Here is a 20,637-nt window from a genome sequence, read left to right on the forward strand (position 1 = left end):
CTTGAGGTATGCTAAAGCTAAAGCACATTTGGAGAAGCTTCCAGCTTCATTTTGGAATAAGGTGCTGTGGACCGATGAAACTAAAATTGACTTATTTGGAGGGTGGTTTTTATGCATGGCGGAAAAAGAACACAGCATTTCAAGACAAACACTTTACTGCTCCCCACAGTAAAATTTGGTGGTGGTTTTATCATGCTGTGGGGCTGTGTGGGACAAGTGAAGGTACTGGGAATCTTGTTAAAGTTGAGAGTCAAATGGATTCCAGTCAATATCAGTAGATTCTTGAGAACAATATTCAAGAATCAGTGAGAAAGTTGAAGTTAAAGCGCCGGAGCTGGGTACTTCAACAAGAAAATTACCCTAAACACTAAACACTGCTGAAAATCTACTGAAGCATTCATGCAGAGGAACAAGTACAACATTCTGGAATGATCATCTCAATTCCAAGACCTGAATATTATTGAAAATCTTTGGTGTGATTAAAATCGACTGAACTGGAGATGTCTGTCTATCTATTCCTCTTACTACTGGCCACCTCATCAGAAACCCCTCCCCCTACAGCTCCTCCTTGCTGGTGGTATAGCCCATGTTCTAGTCCTTCACAAATGGTCAGTTTCTGACCACAGAGCGGATGTTGATAATCTCCGAATAAGCGTTGAGAATCCTGAAGTCGTGCTGTTTGAGTGCAGCTGAATAGCCGCTGTGTTTCTGTGGGTCGGTGTTATCAGTTAGAGAGGATGTTAAGGGGTGTAAGAGGTCAGGGACAGCCAGTCGGGGCAGCTGTGGTCACCTGGGCCCAAACCCACGCACACACTGGAACTCATCGATTACCTGTCAGCCAATGGTGATGGGATTTAACCAGGCCAGGGTTGGCCTTTGTGTGAAGGGAAGTATTCGATGCATATTGATAAGAAGGGGCTGCTGGTGAAGACCTTAGGTTTGGGGGTCTGCATTGTAAGAGGGTTCTTACTGTCCCTGCCCTGTATGGTATGTGTGTTCAGAGTGCAAATTACAGATCTCACACTGATTTAATTAGTGGGAGGATTTAGAATATTATTTTAGAGAGACATGGTGAGATCTACATTTAAAAATGTAGGTGCTATGACAGGTTCTGTGGAGAAGATGGGCTTTACTTGATGTAAAGGTTCTATACCTATTTTAAGGATCATCACATTTACACATATTGGTTGGAAATTCGTCTCTATATGGAATTAAAATTCGGTCTTTCTTTTATTTTATTGCAGATAGTAGTTAATGTTGTCCTGCCTTTTAGCATTGCAAAAAAATTAACATTAAAAAAATTGGGCTGACAAGAAAATTAGTAATGAGGCAAAAAAAAAATATATATAACTAAATAAATTAATTAATAAATTAATAGTGCAATTTTAAACATGTGAAGTCAATAGTTGATTTAACCATGACTTGATGTAGCAAAGATGGGCAGATAATCCCTAGGTTATCAACATGTTTTATATCTTGTTTCTTTGAGAAAGATAAGGAAAATTAGAAGGAGAAGCCTTAATGTAAACCATGTCCAGAAGCATCCATCTACAGTATTGGAAAAATGGACGCCTTGCTCACTGCACCAACTTTATGTTTATGTTTATGAGATGACAGTATAAATGAAGAAAAGAACATATACAGTCATATGAAAAAATGTGGGCACCCCTATTAATCTTAATCATTTTTAGTTCTAAATATTTGGGTGTTTGCAACAGCCATTTCAGTTTGATATATCTAATAACTGATGGACACAGTAATATTTCAGGAATTAAATGAGGTTTATTGTACTAACAGAAAATGTGCAATATGCATTAAACCAAAATTTGACCGGTGCAAAAGTATGGGCACCCTTATCATTTGATTGATTTGAATACTCCTAACTACTTTTTACTGACTTACTGAAGCACAACATTGGTTTGGTAACCTCATTGAGCTTTGAACTTCATAGCCAGGTGTATCCAATCATGAGAAAAGGTATTTAAGGTGGCCAATTACAAGTTGTTCTCCTATTTGAATCTCCTCTGAAGAGTGGCATCATGGGCTCATCAAAACAACTCTCAAATGATCTAAAAACAAAGATTGTTCAACATAGTTGTTCAGGGGAATGATACAAAAAGTTGTCTCAGAGATTTAACCTGTCAGTTTCCACTGTGAGGAACATAGTAAGGAAATGGAAGACCACAGGGACAGTTCTTGTTAAGCCCAGAAGTGGCAGGCCAAGAAAAATATCAGAAAGGCAGAGAAGAAGAATGGTGAGAACAGTCAAGTACAATCCACAGACCCCCTCCAAAGAGCTGCAGCATCATCTTGCTGCAGATGGTGTCACTGTGCATCAGTCAACAATACAGCGCACTTTGCACAAGGAGAAGCTGTATGGGAGAGTGATGCGAAAGAAGCCTGTGCTTTTGCATACCTCAGGCGACTCTGTTTGTGGCGTGCTTGCAGAAATGGCTTCTTTCGCATCACTCTCCCATGCAGCATCTCCTTGTGCAAAGTGCGCTGTATTGTTGACTGATGGAGAGAGAAGAGATATATCAAACTGAAATGGCTGTTGCAAATACCCAAATATTTAGAACTAAAAATGATTAAGATTTATAGGGGTGCCCAAACTTTTTCATATGACTGTATATATTAGAGCAACATATGTTGCCATTAAGATGCCATGCATTTTTCAACAAGATAATGTAAAAGCACACATTACAAAAGCTGTAGAAGAAGAAGAAGGTATGAGTATGAACTGACTTGCCTGCAGTCCTGACCTCTACCCAGTGGAGAATGTGTGGAAAATAAATCTGCCTACCTTTCTACTTACCTGGTGAAAATCATTTATTTGATTTGGTTTATTTTGGTGGTTCAGCATTTATTTCATTTCCTTATTTTCTTATGTTTTTGGCATAATGGTGATAAGTCTGACATGTCTGATACGGACATTGTAGTTCCTTATTCTACCTTTCCCCTTCTTGTCAATGGACATCTCAGCCTCTCCAGAACTACAATCCCCAGCATGCATCTAACAATATCACATGTTCTGGCTCAGCCAGTCGCTTCACTTTCTCACACTCTTTTTTTTTATCCCTAGAGTTCTATAATTTTTTTCAGGCGTAACTAAGTTACATTACAAGTTATACACTAAGTTGTATATAAACCTGTTTGTTTGTATTGTTTGTCGCAAAGTATTGCCACTGTTTATCCAGTGTCGTACCGAGCATTCTCTGATTCTATTTCTGATTGTATTTCTGTGTTTGACTTTGATTTTCGGCTAGCCTTTTTGCTCTATTTGTACTGTGTTTCCTGTTTCTTTGGACTGTATTTTTTTGGCTCAGGTTTTATCTTTTGTCTAGCGTTTTTTTTTTGCTCTGGTATATCAGTTTATTCTCTCTCTGGTTTTGACCATCACTTGTATTACAACTACGTTTTCCTTTTTTTTTACCCCTAGTATTAAAGCCTCATCTACGTCTGTATTGTTACAATGTTTGTAACCAAACAAAACAAATGATACAGTGGTGAAATATAGTAGTACAAGTAGCACTGCTTAAAAAATAGCCCAAATTTGAGTGCTAACTTGACTATGAGTGAATTACAAATATTATTACTACTATAATATAGCATTCCAGAGTCAAAGCTATTAAATCACTGCTTCAAAATCGACGCATTTCTTTTTTTTTTTTTTTACATCCCTGGTGTATAAAAGCTCTGTGGGTGTGTCTGTCTGTCTGTGTGTGTGTGTGTCTGTGTGTGTTTGCAGAGTGGAGCTGAAAGATGAGCCTATCCCAAATGACGTCTCTTAAATATCACTCCAATGTCATTGTGGGTTCGGAGCATTGTGTTTGCTGGGAATAAAAAAAAAAGCGGCTGCATCTTATCACTTATTGCTTTTCATTTTCCACATGCCTTTTCCATTTATTATTTACTGGAGTCGTCCCCGCGGACTGCGCGCAAACATCATTGCGAGGGCCTTTCACTGCTGTTTGCAGCTAATGCATCTCAGCCTGTTGTGTTTTAAAGCAGCTTGCTGGAGACAGAGTCTTATCTGCTCTACCTCTCCTCCAGCGGATTGAATTTACGGGCTTTTAGAACCCTGGCCTTCTCTGTCTCTATTTAATTTGTCGCCTTGAAAATGATCAAGTCTGCGCTTATTGGGTTGTCTGAGCTGGAGTCTGCCTCTTTGTGTTCTTGTTTATGTCCTTTGTGCTCGCTTCAACACCTTTCTGCAGACATTTGTGTGTATATATTAATAAAAAAACTGAAAAACATTGAAAAGCAGCATCATTAGAAATAAAGCGATCTGTGTTTTTGAGGATAAAATTGCAGATTATCTTTTTTTTTTACAATGATTGGTCAATGGCTGTTACTATTTAACTTTTTCAGACAAATTTGGTAATGCTTCCTCATGCAGGGCTTCCATAATGTTCGCCTTGTCTCTTTTAAGATTAACTTTTTCTTTTCTTTTTGGAATCAATTACTATTTAAACACTATGATGCACAAGCACCTGATAAGAAATCCAGTGGATTTTAAATGAACGTTCTGTTTCTGTTTTCTGAGGTTAGTGGTGTTTGTTAGATCTGCTGTGTTTTGATACTTACTGTACTGAGCTGAGGGATGTACTCTCAAGAGGGTTATCCTGTTACCGGGGTTATTTTTTTTCCCTCTGCTTCCCTCATAAGGTGTGTTAATGTTACATTCAATGAATGAGTATGGGTTTGCAAAATAAATTGTAAAAAAAAAAATAATAATAATAATAAAATGCCAGAGCATTGGCAAGTTCAGTTCCATGTATCTGTTGAACCCGGAACTGCTGCATCTTGTAAATGCAGAAGTTTCATGCAGTAATAGTATAATTAATAATTTGCAAATCTAGCAGAATCTTGGGATTGGCTATTTAAAGAAATATCAGCCACTCACCAAGACCATAATTTGGGTAAAAATTCTGATACATAGCCGATTTAACACCGTTTTTTTTTTACTATATAATCTCTGAGGAAGCTACAGTCTACAGTATTAGGATTAATATATATATATATATATATATATATATATATACAAAAATGTAAATGTAGGTATTGTGATATACACTGTGGTAGAACATAAGCCTCTTATATAAAATGCTTACCTCTCTCTCTCTCTCTTTCTCTCTCTTTCTCTCTTTTCCTGCAGAAACCTCTCGCGGAACCCCCTGTCCACTCTTTCCTGGCAGCTGTTCCAGCATCTGCAGCTTATTGATCTGTAAGTGCAACTTGCTCCTGTTTGGTTTTCACTTTTTTACTGTTTGCTTCACTTTCCCATATTGATTTTACTCTGTAATACTGTTTCCTATTATGTTCTCTTACATCACACACCTGTTGTGTCTGGCTGTTGTTTACCTCACAGCAGTGTTTTGCCCCTGCGGTGGTGTTGTGGTCGGCTCACACTTCAGTAGCTCATGTTTTTCTGTACTCGAATCATAAAATTAGCTGATGAGCAAGTCTTGCTAACGCTGTAACAGGTGTTTCAGAATGGTGAATATTGAACCTGAGGTGAAAAAGTTTGGAGAAAAATACTGATTAATTCAGTTACAGTACCAGTAAAAAGTTTGGTCGCACCTTAAAATCTGTGTTGCATTGTAGATTTTACTAATACTAAAGTTAAGTCATCCAACCATGAAGACAAACATATGGGATTATTTAATAAACAAAAAAATGTGAAACAAACCAGAATATGTTTTATATGATTTACATATCTTGGCCTTTTCAGCTGTGCTGAACTTGTCAAGAGTTAATTTCTTGAATTTGTTTTCCTCTAAATGTGTTTGAGAGCATCAGTTGTAACGTTTTAAAGAGGTAGAGTTACAGGTATACAGTGAATAACTCTATTTGAGTAATGTTCTAATCCAGATTATGGTGAGAACTGCTCAACTAAGTAATGAAAAATGATTTTAAGAAATATAGATCAGTCAATTGGAAAAAACTTTCAGTATGTTGAAAGTATGATGAAACTGGCTCTCATCGGGAATGCCCCAGAAAAGGAAGAGCAAGAGTTTCCTCTGTTGCACAGGATAAGTTGTTCAGGGTTATCAGCCTCAGAAACCACAAGTTAACAAACAGCTCCCCAGATAAGAGCACCTACATGCTTCACAGAGTATTTTGGCTTGTTTAACACATTTTGTTTTAAATTTAATTTATGATTCATTGTGTGTTCCTTCATAGTCTGGATGACTTTAGTATTTATTTAAAATGTAAAAAAAAATGTATAATTAATTTTGACTGGTACTGTACATTCAGTCAGCCAAGACCAGGTTTATGTTTTTAGCTTTGTACTGGATTTGTAAAACATATTTAAAGAATACAATTTTAGAGTCGTTCAATCATAGAGAAAGAAGTGGAGTTTGAGTAGGGGATTTATTACAACTAAATGGTAAGTTGATTTAACTTTTTTTATATTTTTGTTATACTGTAAGACTGGATAAGTTGAGTTCAAACAGTTTGCTTCTTTTTTTTTTTTTAAGTAATGGGGAATAAAAACTTGAGTTGCATAAATTAAAACACCAAGTTACTACAACTAAAGGTAAGGTAAAACTAAGGTAGCCCAAGGGGAATGACTACACACTAATGATGAGTGTTAGTCAGAAACTGTTGGACACACCCAGTATGCAAACAGATTGTGACAGAAGCCAATGGAAAAGAAGCTGCCAATGGCAACAGACTAAACTCAGTTATTATAAGTTGGTTCAACTCAAAGATCTCAGTTTGAATTTATATGTGCCCATGAATGTTCAGCTAACTCAAAATAGTGGAGTATTGTTTAGAAATCTACAACTGTATGTAAAACAGACTCAAATAATTTGAGTTCAAACAACTTCTGGGTTTACAGTGGAGAAATTGTATTGTTACAGCCAATAAGTGGAATTATTACTTTCTGGACAAGCTGAGATACCCAATTATAGCCCTTTCTAAGCCCAGGCCGTAACAGACAATAAGAGTTAGCTCTCTCACTGGGCTTGTGATACCCTAAATGTTGCTTCTTTAATACCTTTAGTGTAGGAACATAAAGTATTTGTGCTATATTTCTTTGCAGATGTTTTTCATTACTTTAAGGTGCACAGTTAGACCTTAAGGGCATAGTATTGTACTTTTGCACAGTTTGTACTTTAGTGAAGAAGAACAATGTGTCTAAAGAGTGCCTTTTTCTTACAGTGTACAACCAGGCAAAGATGCATTCAAGCATTTAAAAGGTTGTTTGACTTGGCTGTTCCAAATTTACCCACTGCCTTTGCTAAAAAAAAAAAAAAAAAAAACTTTAAGAACCTCGTTTTAAAGCGTACATGCTTTAAAAGTACAAAAGTGGACCACAGTTGCTGCTTCTGTTTTTAACTTTTTTATATTTAAAAAGTAAAGGTGGCTTAAAGGGTCTCTATTCCAAGAAAAAAGACGTTTCAAAGGGCAGCTTTTTAGGGTGTACTCACACTAGGCAACCTGTGCCATGCACAGATCACTCCGAACCGTGCCTGTGCACAGTACACTGAGCCGTGCCTTGTAAACAAACGTGGTGGGGTTGTGCCAAATTCAGCACCCTATCAGGAAAAGCACCCTCTCTCGGGAGCGTGACTTTTGGTTTGTATTTCTAAGTAAGCTGAAGCAGATAACCTTCGCTTTTATGAAGAAGGCGATGCAAACACGCCTTGAAGAGAGGGTGCTGTTCATGGCGGGGGTGCTGAATTTGAGCAGTGAGTAATGATGTGAGTGAGCTCGGGCACGGATTGTTTAAACGCAGTGTGAGTGCAGGCCAGCAGGGATGTGGGGAGGGGGCAGAGTCGTGCTCCAGCCGGATTCAACCAAGTCAAGCTTAGTGTGAGTACACCCTTAATAGAGTATCTATTAAGTATTCTTTGGAGAAACTGTGATTTACTTTTAGATGCCGCCAGTGTTCATGCCATCTGCTGCTGTTAGTTTTGGTCTGGGTTTGTTTTGAATCTGTTAATTGCATCTAAATATGGAGACTTTCAACTTGTTTTTTGATTGAAAAGTGCTATTTAATGTCCCTATAAGGGAATAGCTGCCTCGGAGAAAGCCACACAGGTGCCATGGTAAATGTAGTGGGTTGTTGGTGAGAATTAAATCCTGTTTAGAGTCTCCTGGGTTAACTACTTGTGTTTTGGTGGAATATACATTGAATCGTTGCTCCTTTGCTTCCTGGTATTCTCCAAACTCCAAAAAAAAAACTGATTGATACCTGTTGTTAGTCTTGATTAGGAATTAAAAAACTCTGGTTACACTTTATTTTAAGAAACAAAAAATAGGCGCTTATTAATGTCTTATTATTTGCTTAATAAAGCCTTAATTAGACATTTGTAAATGATTTATTCACTACTTATTACTTATTGCTCTGTGCAAGTGTTATTGGTGCTCAATTCTGGGTCTGTGATTGATTAAATATATATTTATCTGTTCTTTTAAGTGTCTAATTAGTGATGAACAGAACCTCACTTTAGAATATGATACACATCCAGAACTATTAGTGATTTATTAAGCCTTTATTAACTCAATAAACTCCAGCAATTATATGCCAATTATACACTAATAACACTAGTAGATTTAGCTAATAGTTAATGCTTAATAATCTGCTTAACAGGGAGCTAACATAACTGTTTATTGTGCGCTATAAGAACTAATACAGCCATTATTAATCATTTTCACATAATAGACCCCTAATTAAGCACCAGTAACACTTGCACAGAATAAAGCCTAATAAGTAGTGAATAAATCATTTACAAATGTCTAATTAAGGCTTTATGAAGGAAATAACAAGACATGAATAAGCGCTTAATTTGTGTTCCTTAAAATAAAGTGTTGCTAAAACCCTTCTTGTTTGCTTTCCCTGTCTCCCTCCCTGTTTCTTCCAAGGTGGCCTTGGTTCATTTGTAGATATTTGGCTTGTAAAACATTTATTCTGCAAGATTTTATTCACTTATCATGGATTGGATATATTGTGTGTGACTAATACCTGGGAAAATGGCTGAGACTTAAGATAATGTTTTAAATATATTTACCATTAGGCTGTACATATTTAAAATTCTTCAAGGACGACTGGACACACAGGCAGAGTTTAAACTATTTTAAAAAACCCTTTACCTCTCTTTTAACTGCAGTTTTAAGCAGAATATGTTTGAGATCTTATCCTGTACTATGTGCTGTGATATATCAACCTTCTAAATATACTGTAAGCGTAGTTATGAAATAACTGAATTTTTTTTTGGTAGAATGGCCACACCCTATATCCTCCTCTTCCTCACTATATACAGTTCCAGTCAAAAGTCTGGACCAACCGAATCTCATTTTCTACATGTGTTCTATGTTCTACATTGTAGATTAATACCAACAATTGAATGTGGATATGATTTTGTTATGTACGCATGGACAATTTTAGCCAGACACCGACGGTCACGATCATTACAACCCACTGTGCTGTCAAATTTTTGGAAGGTGTGGTATTTGGGGGTTACTAAATGAATTCATTGACCATTCAGAGTTTGCTGGGATTAATCCAGAGCCAAAAGTAATAATGAGTGATGTTTTTACTCCAGTCTGAACCCCAGCCTGAATTAACACACTCCAATAATCTGCTGAGTGCACAAGGCTTTTACAGTGTGTGAGTGTGTGTGTACACACTCTATGTCAATGTATGTGTGTGTGTGTGTATTGATAGAAGAGTCTAAATGTGGTATTTTAGGCGCTGGAAGCAGGACATCTCCTCAGAGGAGCAGATCCATCTCCTCTGCTGGGTTAGCACGTCCTTTGGACACTCTCCAAGGATAGAGGGACGTTTGGAAGCTTTGTGAGATAGATCTTTTTTTTTTTTTTTTTTACAGTGTCCTTACTGTACAATAAAGACACTAATGACAGGTCGCTGTACTGTCCAGGAAGACTGCAGCCTCATAGATTGGTGGGACACAGGGTTTAAAATGCTCAGTTGAACAGTTGGGCTGTCAGAAAACCCAGTAGAAAACAGCTAGTAAAAGTGCAATAAAATAAGTTAATATTTTTTTTCCACTAAAATAATCTATTACTAACACCAGCTCTGCACTATAATGTAATTTTGGTTTGGTGAATCCAGTAGGGAATACACAGTAGCATGCTATGTGGTATGCTAAACTATGGTCAAATTGATTGCCATCTGACTATGGCGAGTACAAATAATAAAAAAAAACATTTTTTTTTAAATAAATAAGGTGCATTTTAATCATCAATAGCAAGGAACAATGGTGTCGCCATGTTTCACTTCTAAAACAGCAAAGTCAAACGAGCGCTAAATGGTAATCTACACAGATTTTTATTTGGATTAGTAAAGTGCTTCTGTTTATTTACAGTAAAGTTACAGTAGATTTACAATATAGTCGCCATTAGCAAGAACGCTAGTAACAATTAGCCGTGCTTAGAGCTAGTAAATTCTGCCCAACAGTGCTACATTGAGGAACCCTGAGCTATCAGTTAGCGGTTTGTCCCTCAAAACCTGTTCTAACACGGTAAACACGCAGACTACAGTCCTATATACTCGACTCTGAGTGCTAAAAAAGCTAGCTCTGTGTTTAGCAGCTAATGCTAATACTGCTCCAGCCTTGGTGCTGGAGAAACTTCACTGAAACTCCTCTATAATACTGTAACAGCGATGAAGTCGAGTTTCCTTTTGACTGTCAATGTATTTTACATGCCATATCATTATAACAGCCTGATTCTATTTTAAACACCACGAAGAAAGAAGTCTTTCACATTGCAAATCCCTCTAATAATGAGCTAACTCTGAAGCTGACGTCTTGATTGGCTTGTTAAAGCTCTGCACTGACATGTAGGCATTTGGGTCTTTAGTTCGGCTGTCAGTCATGAGTTGGGCTGAATAAATGCCCTTTTCCTGCAGTGATGAGGTCATTGAAGTATGTTATTTCCATAATAGAAGATAGCCCCTCCTCTGTGCCCCTCCTCCAAGTACCCTAGAAACAGACCAGTCTTATGGTTAGTGTATGTGCATATATAGTGCATATAGTTGTATTTGAATGGACTGTATGTGCATAGATGTGTGTGGGTGAATGGGCAAGGTCCTTTTTTACCAGCCAATGTAAGGTCACATGCCTTTATCTTATAAAAAAAGATCTAAAGTGATGAAAAAAAACAGAAAATCTATTCATTCATTGATCATTGTAAAAAATAGTCAATCAATTCAATATAAAAAAAATACTTTTTATCAGTTAATTCATGTGGATAACTGAATTAAACTAGGTTTATTCAACTAAAATAAACACTTTGAATAAAACAGAAAGTTCTCATATAATATTTAGTATATATAGTATTAGGAATCCAGTAGACATGAGTTGATCCAAACTACTAAAATATTATGTATTATTTTATAAGCATTCCAGTTCTGATTCTTTGTTTTACCACTGTATTCTAGCAGAACACATTTTGGTGTCCTTCAAATACGTTAATTTCAGTATAGTGAAGTGAGGAGAGTTCTCAGATGGCAATAGGACAGATTAGAGACTGCAGTGTTCATAGCATGTTCAGAAGTGTATCATATTTGATATGTATTATGTAATTTTTTTGAGACCTCTCTCTTTCTCTCTTTTTATACAGCTCCGGAAAATAGTAAGAGACCACGTAAAAATGACGAGTTTCTTTGATTTTACCAAATTAAAAACATCTGGAATATAATTAAGAAGAAGATGAATGCTTGAACTGCTTGATTTTTGCACCAGGAGTGGCATAAAGTTATCCAAAAGCAGTGTGTAAGACTGGTGGAGGGGAACATGCCAAGATGCATGACAACTGTGATTAAAAACCAGGGTTATTCCACCAAATATTGATATCTGAACTCTTACAACTTTATGAATATGAACTTGTTTTTTTTTTTTGCATTATTTGAGGTCTGAGTTTTTTTAGCCATTTCTCATTTTCTGCAAATAAAAGCTTTAAATGAGAATATTTTTATTTGGAATTTGGGAGAAATGTTGTCTGTAGTTTATAGAATAAAACTACAATGTTTTCCAGAGCTGTATTTATGTAGTGTGCTCATAATTAAAATTGCTTTGCAAATATTTGATGATAAAATGCATAGGGCCTTGCAGAAGACTAAGTGTTTCTGTCTCAAGTGTGTGTGTGTGTGTGTGTGTGCGTGTGTTAATTCTGGACAGTATCTGCAGTCCATCTCGCTCAAATCACCGTCATTATCTCTCACGTACATCTTATTCTGAAAGCTGCTGAGAAGGATCCGCTCTGCTTAAAGGCTGGAGCCAATCATGACACATTTCCGAGCGTTTATGAAGCCGTCCGCTCCGGGTTATCTGCTATTAGACTGGCTGATGAGATGAGAACATGCTGAACCTTTCAGAGCGAGAGAGCAGCATCTGCACTCATAAAGCCGAGCTGAAGAGCTGGAGGCTCTTGTTCTCTGATGGATTTCAACCTCACATCAGCAGCGCTGGACTCAAGATTTCTGCACCTCCTTTTCTTATCACTGATATAATTCCTACACAACTAACTACCCCCCCCCCACTACCACCACCACCACCACCACCCAATCCTACACCCCCCCCCCTCCCCCTCTTTACCCACCCCCAGACAGAGAGAGAAAAATGGAGGAGAGAAAATTGAGGGACAAAGCAGAGTCGTTTATACAGTTGAACCAAAACCTCATTTTCTGCTGTTTAGCGAAAGCATTCGCGTCAGTGTGCTGTAATTTCCATCGGCTTTTACTGCAGAGGAGGAACAAAACGCAGCCCTCGCAGCAGAGGAGTGCAGAGACACACAGAAAGAGAGAGAGAGAGAGAGAGACAGAAAGAGAGAGAGAGAGAGGGAATAGCCCTAAAAGGGAGACAGAACGAGAGAAACGAGGGAAACTGCTGAAATGAGATCACCGTCCCGCTGCATTGTCCTGAACGAGCAGCAACAATTAGGCCTCCTGTCAGCCGGGTGATGTCTGCGCGTCTATCTCTACCCACATTCCCTCAGAAAGATAAGCAGGATCTGCTTCCCTCCATATTTATTTTTTTTTGTTTGTTTGCATATTTTCCTCCAGCTTTGAGCGATTGCATGAGATTGCGAGAGAAAACCTTCAGTAAGTGGACCTCTGTGAAACACTAACGCTTGTTTACTGTGCTTTTGGAAGGCTGTCATTTAAAAAGGAGGAATCTAAATGCTTGGTTTTTTTTCAGCTTTTATGTTAATTAGCATCTCAAGACAGCCAATTTATATCAAAAAAAGAAAACCTCCAGTTTATAAAATGTTAAAGTTACAGTAGAAGAAAAACTAATTTCTAATTTAATTCAGCAGCAAAAGGCAATAAATTATTAACAGCGCTTGGGTTAAAGCAAGTTTCCTAGTTCCTTTAGTTTCTTAATCATGCTAATTTAGGGTTCTTTCACTTTTTTATTGCTGTAGAACAGGGGTGTCCATACTACAGTACATTTCCTTTTTTTAGAATGGATCGTGAAATATTTTAGAAATAAAATGAAAGTTGGCCCGCTATTAAGCAGGTTTTTATAATGTAAGATTCAAAGAAGTTTAAACGCTAGGTGGCGCTATCAAATAAACCCAATCTAAAACAATCCTCATCTCAATTCCTTTCCTTCCTTCATTATGCCTACATTAATGTTCCTGAGCTTTTGGGAGAACATGGCAACTCCAAGAAAAACGAAAAATGGACAGCAAATACAAAACATTTCAGGCATGTTGGGAAAATGACTATTTTTTTTTTAAAGTTCAGAGGAAAGTGTGTTTAATGTTTAATATTTGTCAGGAATCAATTGCTGTAATGAAGGATTATAATAATATTAAGAGATTATGAAACAAAACATCAATTTGAAAATTAGTCTTAGTTTACACAACACTGTCAAAGATAGATAAAGATACAGGGGATGGACAAAGAAACTGAAACACCTGTTTTTAGACCACAATAATTTTTGGAATAATGTGGAAACAGGAGAGTTGAGGTGCACATTGAATTCTGCCGTGATTTGAGCAGCCGTGGTTTTATGTGTTTTGGATACAATCCGGGTTAGCACCCGAACATCCCTTTCAGACAGCTTCCTCTTACAGCGTCCACAGTTAATCCTGTTGGATGTGGTTGGTCCTTCTTGGTGGTGTGCTGATATTACTCTGGATACCGTGGCTCTTAATACATCACAAAGACTTGCTGTGTTGGTCACAGATGCTCCAGCAAGACGTGCACCAACAATTTGTCCTCTTTTAAACTCTGGTATGTCACCAGTAATGTTGTGTGTATTGTAATAGTTTGAGCAAAACTGTGGTCCAATTTAGCCATGAATCCTACTATACTAAAATGACAGGTGTCAGGTTTCAGTTTCATTGTCCAACCCCTGTAGTTACACAAGTAAAATGATGTATAAATGATCAAGAAATCAAGAAAATGTATTATTATAAGTAGTATATTTCATTATTTGTTTTATTACAGAGTCTGTGGCCCATGAATGCACATACACAGTATTTCTCAGACACCCCTGCTGTAGAACCAGATTGTAAGGCTCTAGATCTTTCACGGTGTCTTAATATGTTAGTTCTCGCTCTGTCAAGAGCAGGGTCAGTTAAGTAAGTCACTACAGACCTCCATTCTTCATGTGGCCTCCAATTTAACTCAAGAACAATAAAGTTCAGAGAGCTTCATGGAATGGCTTTCCATGGCCAAGCCTTACATCACTTAACACAATGGAGGAGAGTGGATACCTTTGGAAATACTGTATAGTGTAGCTGGACTGTCTGGAGGTTGCAGACCAGCTGCTCATGCTCAGCTATTTATTGTTCTGAAATAATCTATAGCTCCTATTGTTAAAAAAAAAAACACACACAGAGATTTTAAAAAGCAGCAGCTATATGGAGCTCAGTGGAGGTTCCCATTGAGAGCCACAAAATAAATCAAAAAGCTGTATGAACAAGAACTGTATGAACATGAATAAGAACAAGAGTAATTTACCTCTGTATAGCTTTCCTTTATGCAACCTGTTTGTTTGTTTGATTATGTTTTATGGATTTTTTTTTTCTAGTGACTGTATTTCTAGTGTAAATGGTCTCAGTCCTGAGTTTTTATTTGTGTTTAACCCTTTGCACCCTAGGCTGTTTTGATGTGTTTTTTCTTCATTTTTATCAGTTCCTCTATCAGGTCCTATAAGCTCTGAGCTATAAGGTCCCCTATAAGGTCCCCTGAGCTCTTTTACTCCAGAAGCCATACGGCTACTCAGAAATATAATAATTTCAAATGTAAAAGGAAGCAGAATTTTTATATTTTCCTGGAACTGGCCATGTTTTGGTCAAAATTTCACCAAGCGCCTGTTTTTTTTTTTTTTTTTTTTACTTATTTTTGAATGTATAGACTTACCTATATAATAAATATATTCACACCTAAGATATATTTAAAAAAATGCTTAGAATAGAATGTATATGAGTTGAAAGCATAAGAATATTGATGATAGTTCATTACATGGTTTATTAATTATTACTTTGATAAAATACATGCAGGAACAGCATCAGGCACCTCTCACACCTCTAGGATACATGTAGATACTAAAAACCTGACACTCAGAGCAGCCTATGACTTTCAGTATTTTGATCAGGACACACAAAGAAAACTAGATACAAAAATGTACTTTTTAGTCTAAATAAATAAAAAAATGTTTAGTGCAAAATAACTATTTATTCAAATAAAAACTATATAAAGTAGTGCGCACACCATACCTAGCTTTACTTTGAGTAAAGCAGGTAGTTTCACACTTTTTCTGTGGACACTTTTTTGAGTCATTTACTGATATTATTTGGTTTAACACATCATATAAATATGTTTGAAGCACAAAAGGTGAATAATATTGGTTGGGGGGAATGAGATATCACTTTTTTAGGTGTTTTTCTCAATGGGTTTCTTGTAGATTTAGCTTTACCGCACTGGGATGTCATTGCTAATTTTAGAAGGAGTAAGTTCTGCCCTTTCTAACCATATATGGATTATGTTGATGTGTGAAGGGATTCCTGAGTAATTAAACTGAGAACACAAGGTGCGATTTTGGATGTAAAATCCATCCATATGGATCTAAGGGTTAAAGCTGGTTTTGGCCGGGTCTAAAGCTTAGCCTAGTTTAGAAGATTAATCCACAGTGCTCTAGAGGGTGTGTGCAGTGGAGATGATGTTATGATACTACAAGCCTGTTCACGGCAGGAAGAGAAAAGACCATTGGCTATGGTTTGCGTTCCCAGACAGATCAGGGACTGCTGGGTAATGGAGGCAAAGCTCTATCAATGCATTTCCTTCTGTTGACCTTTCTCTAATCCCAGCCTCTGTACAGAAGCCTCGACACACACGGCTCCCTCCTCTTTCACTGTGAGCGGGATCACGCCGCCTAAAATGATTTGAAAGTGTCACTATGAAGCTTTGCACTGTGAGGAAAATCTGGGCTTAGACTTTTCTGGGCTAGTCTTTTTTATGAAGTCAATCAAAGCAGTTCATTTCCTTTGTATTTTACCAGTCAAACGTTTAGACACACCTTCTCATTCAATGTTTTGATGTTAAGATTTTTGTTTCCTACATTGTAAATGAATACTGAAGTCATCCAGACTATGAAGGAACACATGAGGAACCATGTAGAAACTTAAAAGTTTTAAACAAACCAAAATACTTACAGTAACTTGTTTCTGAGGCTGGTAACTCTGATGAATTTATTCTGTGCAACAGAAGTAACTCTTGCTCTTCCTTTCCTGGGGTGGTCCTGATGACAGCCAGTTTCATTATGACACTTGCCCTCGTCCACACACCGGTGAGAAGCAGTAGCCAATAGCGCATGCATACACTCAACCGGCAACCACCATCCACCCAGAACAGCAAATCCATATCTAGGCACAGTCATGCATACATTTACTCACACACACATATTTACATACATTCCACACACATTCACAAAAACACAAGGTCAATTTAAAATATTACATTTTTCTGGGTACTTTTAGAGTATCCAATTTTCCTGACTTACTTAGTTGAGTAGTTCTTGGCATAAAATTGATTAGAACAGTACTCAAATAGAGCTATTCACTGTATACCAAACTCTACCTCTTCACAACTTTACAACTGATGCTCTCAAACACATTTAGAGGACAAGAAATTCAATTTATTAACTTTTGATAAGTTCAGCACAGCTGTTAACTGAAAGCTATTCCAAGTGACTTTTCCTCGTAAAGCTGACTGATAAAATATAGCCAAGTTGTCTAAAGCTGTCATTTAAGCAAGGTTCTAGAAAGGATGCTACTTTACACAATCTAAAATATACAACATTGTCTAGTTTGTTTAATAGATAGTAATAACAATAGATAGTTTCTTCACAATTTGGATGACTTTAGTGTTGATCTACAGTGCAGTATATTTTAAAATAATGAAAAAATTCTAAATTGGAGGTGTGTCCAAAACTTTGCAGGTACTCTGGGTACATGCCTGGTGATAGTATCACATAGTATAACATCCACAGAGCAATCTTTAGCATACTAACACGTTACTAATACCAGGTAGGGCATCAGCTTGAGTTCTTCATGGTGGATTTCTCAAGATGTACTATATGGACAAAAATATTAGAACACCTGTTCATTAATCATCTGTTCTGAAATTAAGGGTATGAAAGTTTATTCCGTTTAGAGTTTATTCTGCATTCTCTACTCTCCAAGAAAGATGTTCAACTAGATTTCAGGGCATTGTTGTGAGAAATTGATTTCATTCAGTGACATGAGCATTAGTGGGGTCATTCCCCTCACCTCATATCTAACTCATTCATCCCCAAAGAACTGAATGGAGCACCATCATTCCAGAGAACACAGCTCCATTACTTCACAGCTCAGTGCTAGCTCTCGTCGATCCCACACCTGGTATTAGGCATGGCCAATAAGCATCCACAGACAATTTGATATAGTCTGTTGAAAACATCCCTTTGAGATTCTGTTTCATTTTCTGTTTTTCTCATTTTGACATTGTTGGAGTCGCACCATTCTCGCTGACTCCTGCAGTTTTCTGTTCTTGGCTGACCTTATGTCGTCTTCTAATGCTAACCATACACTAGATGACTTTGAAAAGACTAAAGTCTGACAGCCTCTCACACCTAAAGACAAGTTTCAGTCTTTTTAGTCACAGATTTTAGTCACAGGCTAAAATTGGGAATCTTGCAAGGTCACTGTTTGCAAGACGACAACTAGATGCTTTCTGAGTGCATTTTATTATTTTTTATAGTTATTATAAATGGGAAGACACATCAAATAGACCACCAGTTTCCACCCGTTTTTTATAAATTTTATTTCTGATTATTTCCATTTTCTCCCAATTTGTCTTTCCAATTGTCCCACTCCTTTGTGTGTCCCCATCACCAGTGGCGCCTGCAACCCTAGGAGGGTGTGAACGAGCACATGCCTCCTCCGACACATGTGAAGTCAGACTTGGTTCCGACACATCAGCCCACAGACACCTCGTGCTACCCGGTTTGAGCATGATGAGTAGAGAGCGCCATTTACCCACCTAGTGGGAGCAAGGCCACTTTTGCTTCCTCTGGGTGCCGGCAGCTGATGGCAGAGCTACATGAGTGGGATTCGAACCTGCGACCTCCCGATCATAGTGGCAGTGCATTAGACCGCACTAGGCGCCTCTCCTCCCTTTGTACACTCCAGAAGAACCATGGTTTTTGAACCATCATCGAAGTCTCATCCATGTCCAGGTCCGCAAACGTTCCCGCGCTTGCCTTGCAGCTTCCCATATCTCTTCTGCTATTGGTGGTTGACATTGTTCATGTCACCGTTTGAGCCAAGTCTCAAGACTTACGATAATAATAAACACGGTTGATTTTATGGGAACGCCAGGACGAGAAAAAAACGTACTTAAACCTTTAATCCAAACCACCACCTTACACTGGACCATGGAGATGACGTGACCGCAACTCGACTCTAGCAAGACTCGGATGATTTTATCCCAACATTGGAAATTCCCAATCGCTTAAAAATCATTTGGTGGAAGGTTGGCATAATGCTGTAGCCCATTTACCTGAATGTTGGATGTGTTGTTCATTGTAAAATGCATTTCTGCCCTCCACAATTGTACTGAGTGAATATTTTAGTGACTGTAGACTTTCAGTTTTTTTGTAAACTGAATTGTTTGTGCTGAAAATTGCAGGAGATCAGCAGTTCTAATTTGATGTGTGCATTACCTGAGGCTGTGGTCCCATATCGACACCATCATGTGCAATTGCACTGCTGCCATATGATTGGCTGATTAGATCATTGCATTAATATGTTCATTTACAGATATTCCTAATAAAGTGTTTGGATGTTGTGCATGTGTGTGTGCAGTACTTGGATTGGTGGGATTTGATCTGTCTGCCTAAAAACGAGTTGGATTTGTTGAGCCACGGCTGAGTTAGAACTAATTACAGTGCAGGTGGAGCTAATTAACGGAACAAAGCCAAAAGCAGTGATTCAAACCACCGATCCACCACTTACCAGAGACTCTGTGTGTGTGTGTGTGTATAGGCTGCAGTTTTATTCTGAACAATCTTCCTGTTTTACGTATAGTGTATAGCGCTTTTAAAAGAAAAAATAAAATAGACTTAAAGCCCCTATAAGACAATAGAAAGAGACACGTATGCATTTATTAGGCAATAAAATCATACTTTCATTTAATAAAGCAATAAAATCAAAACCCTCCTCCCACTCTGGCCTAACATGGCAGTAAAACAGACCCGTATGCCCTTATAGATTAATAGAGTCGTACAATTTGCCTTCCTGTACCCTTAAAGGGCAATCAAGAGCTGGGCAATCAGATGCCTGTGCTCTTATAATGTCATAGAATAAGACCCTGTGCTCTTAAATGGCAATAAAATGAGATTGTGTGCCCCTATGATGTAATTAAATGAGAACATATGCTTGATAAAGCCAATGAATTACATCCTTAGTCCTTATATGGCAATAGGTTAACACTCTGTGCACAAGTAATTTAACATAATCAGACCCTATGCCATATTAAAGGGAATAAAATCAGACGGTAACACTTTCTATGAATGTCATCTCTATAAGACTCTATAAACATACTAATAACACATTATAATGCATTCATAAGGCATTATATACATGGCTATACATATTTATAAAAATGTATAATTCATCATAGCCATGTTTATTATGCATCATGAACTGTGATTATGATGCATTAATAGCTGTGTTTATAACATGTTATACATCAATACCAATAAACTCAGTCCCAGCATACAGACTGTATCATGACTAAAAAAGCTTCCAACTTATAAACACACCCTCAATAATTCTATAAATATATTTTTAACCACTCATAAATTATTCTTGTCTTGAATATAATATTAGATATAGTCAATTATAATGTATTATAACAGGTCTTTGTGCGCTCTAAGTAAAGTGCCAGACTTTCATTGTAGGACTAGATTATTAATGATAGAGATATACTATTTTAACATACATATATATATATATATATATATATATATATATATATATATATATATATATATATATATATATATATATATATATATATACTGTATATATATATATATATATATATATATATATATATATATATATATATATATATATATATATATATTATAAGCAGAGCTT

General features: G+C 37.2%; 1 protein-coding gene across 4 annotated transcripts in view; it reads left to right on the forward strand.

The window, feature by feature from the left end:
- ntrk3a (neurotrophic tyrosine kinase, receptor, type 3a) overlaps nucleotides 1-20,637 on the forward strand; it is a 438,952-nt gene that overhangs the window by 174,671 nt on the left and 243,644 nt on the right. For all 4 annotated transcript variants that reach the window (XM_049483984.1, XM_049483986.1, XM_049483985.1 and 1 more), the window contains exon 4: nucleotides 5,159-5,227. In XM_049483984.1, coding sequence (XP_049339941.1) covers nucleotides 5,159-5,227 — 69 coding nt within the window. The remainder of the gene's footprint in view (nucleotides 1-5,158; nucleotides 5,228-20,637) is intronic.

The sequence above is a fragment of the Astyanax mexicanus genome, chromosome 10 (assembly GCF_023375975.1).
Source record: "Astyanax mexicanus isolate ESR-SI-001 chromosome 10, AstMex3_surface, whole genome shotgun sequence".
Classification (NCBI taxonomy): Eukaryota; Metazoa; Chordata; class Actinopteri; order Characiformes; family Acestrorhamphidae; genus Astyanax; species Astyanax mexicanus.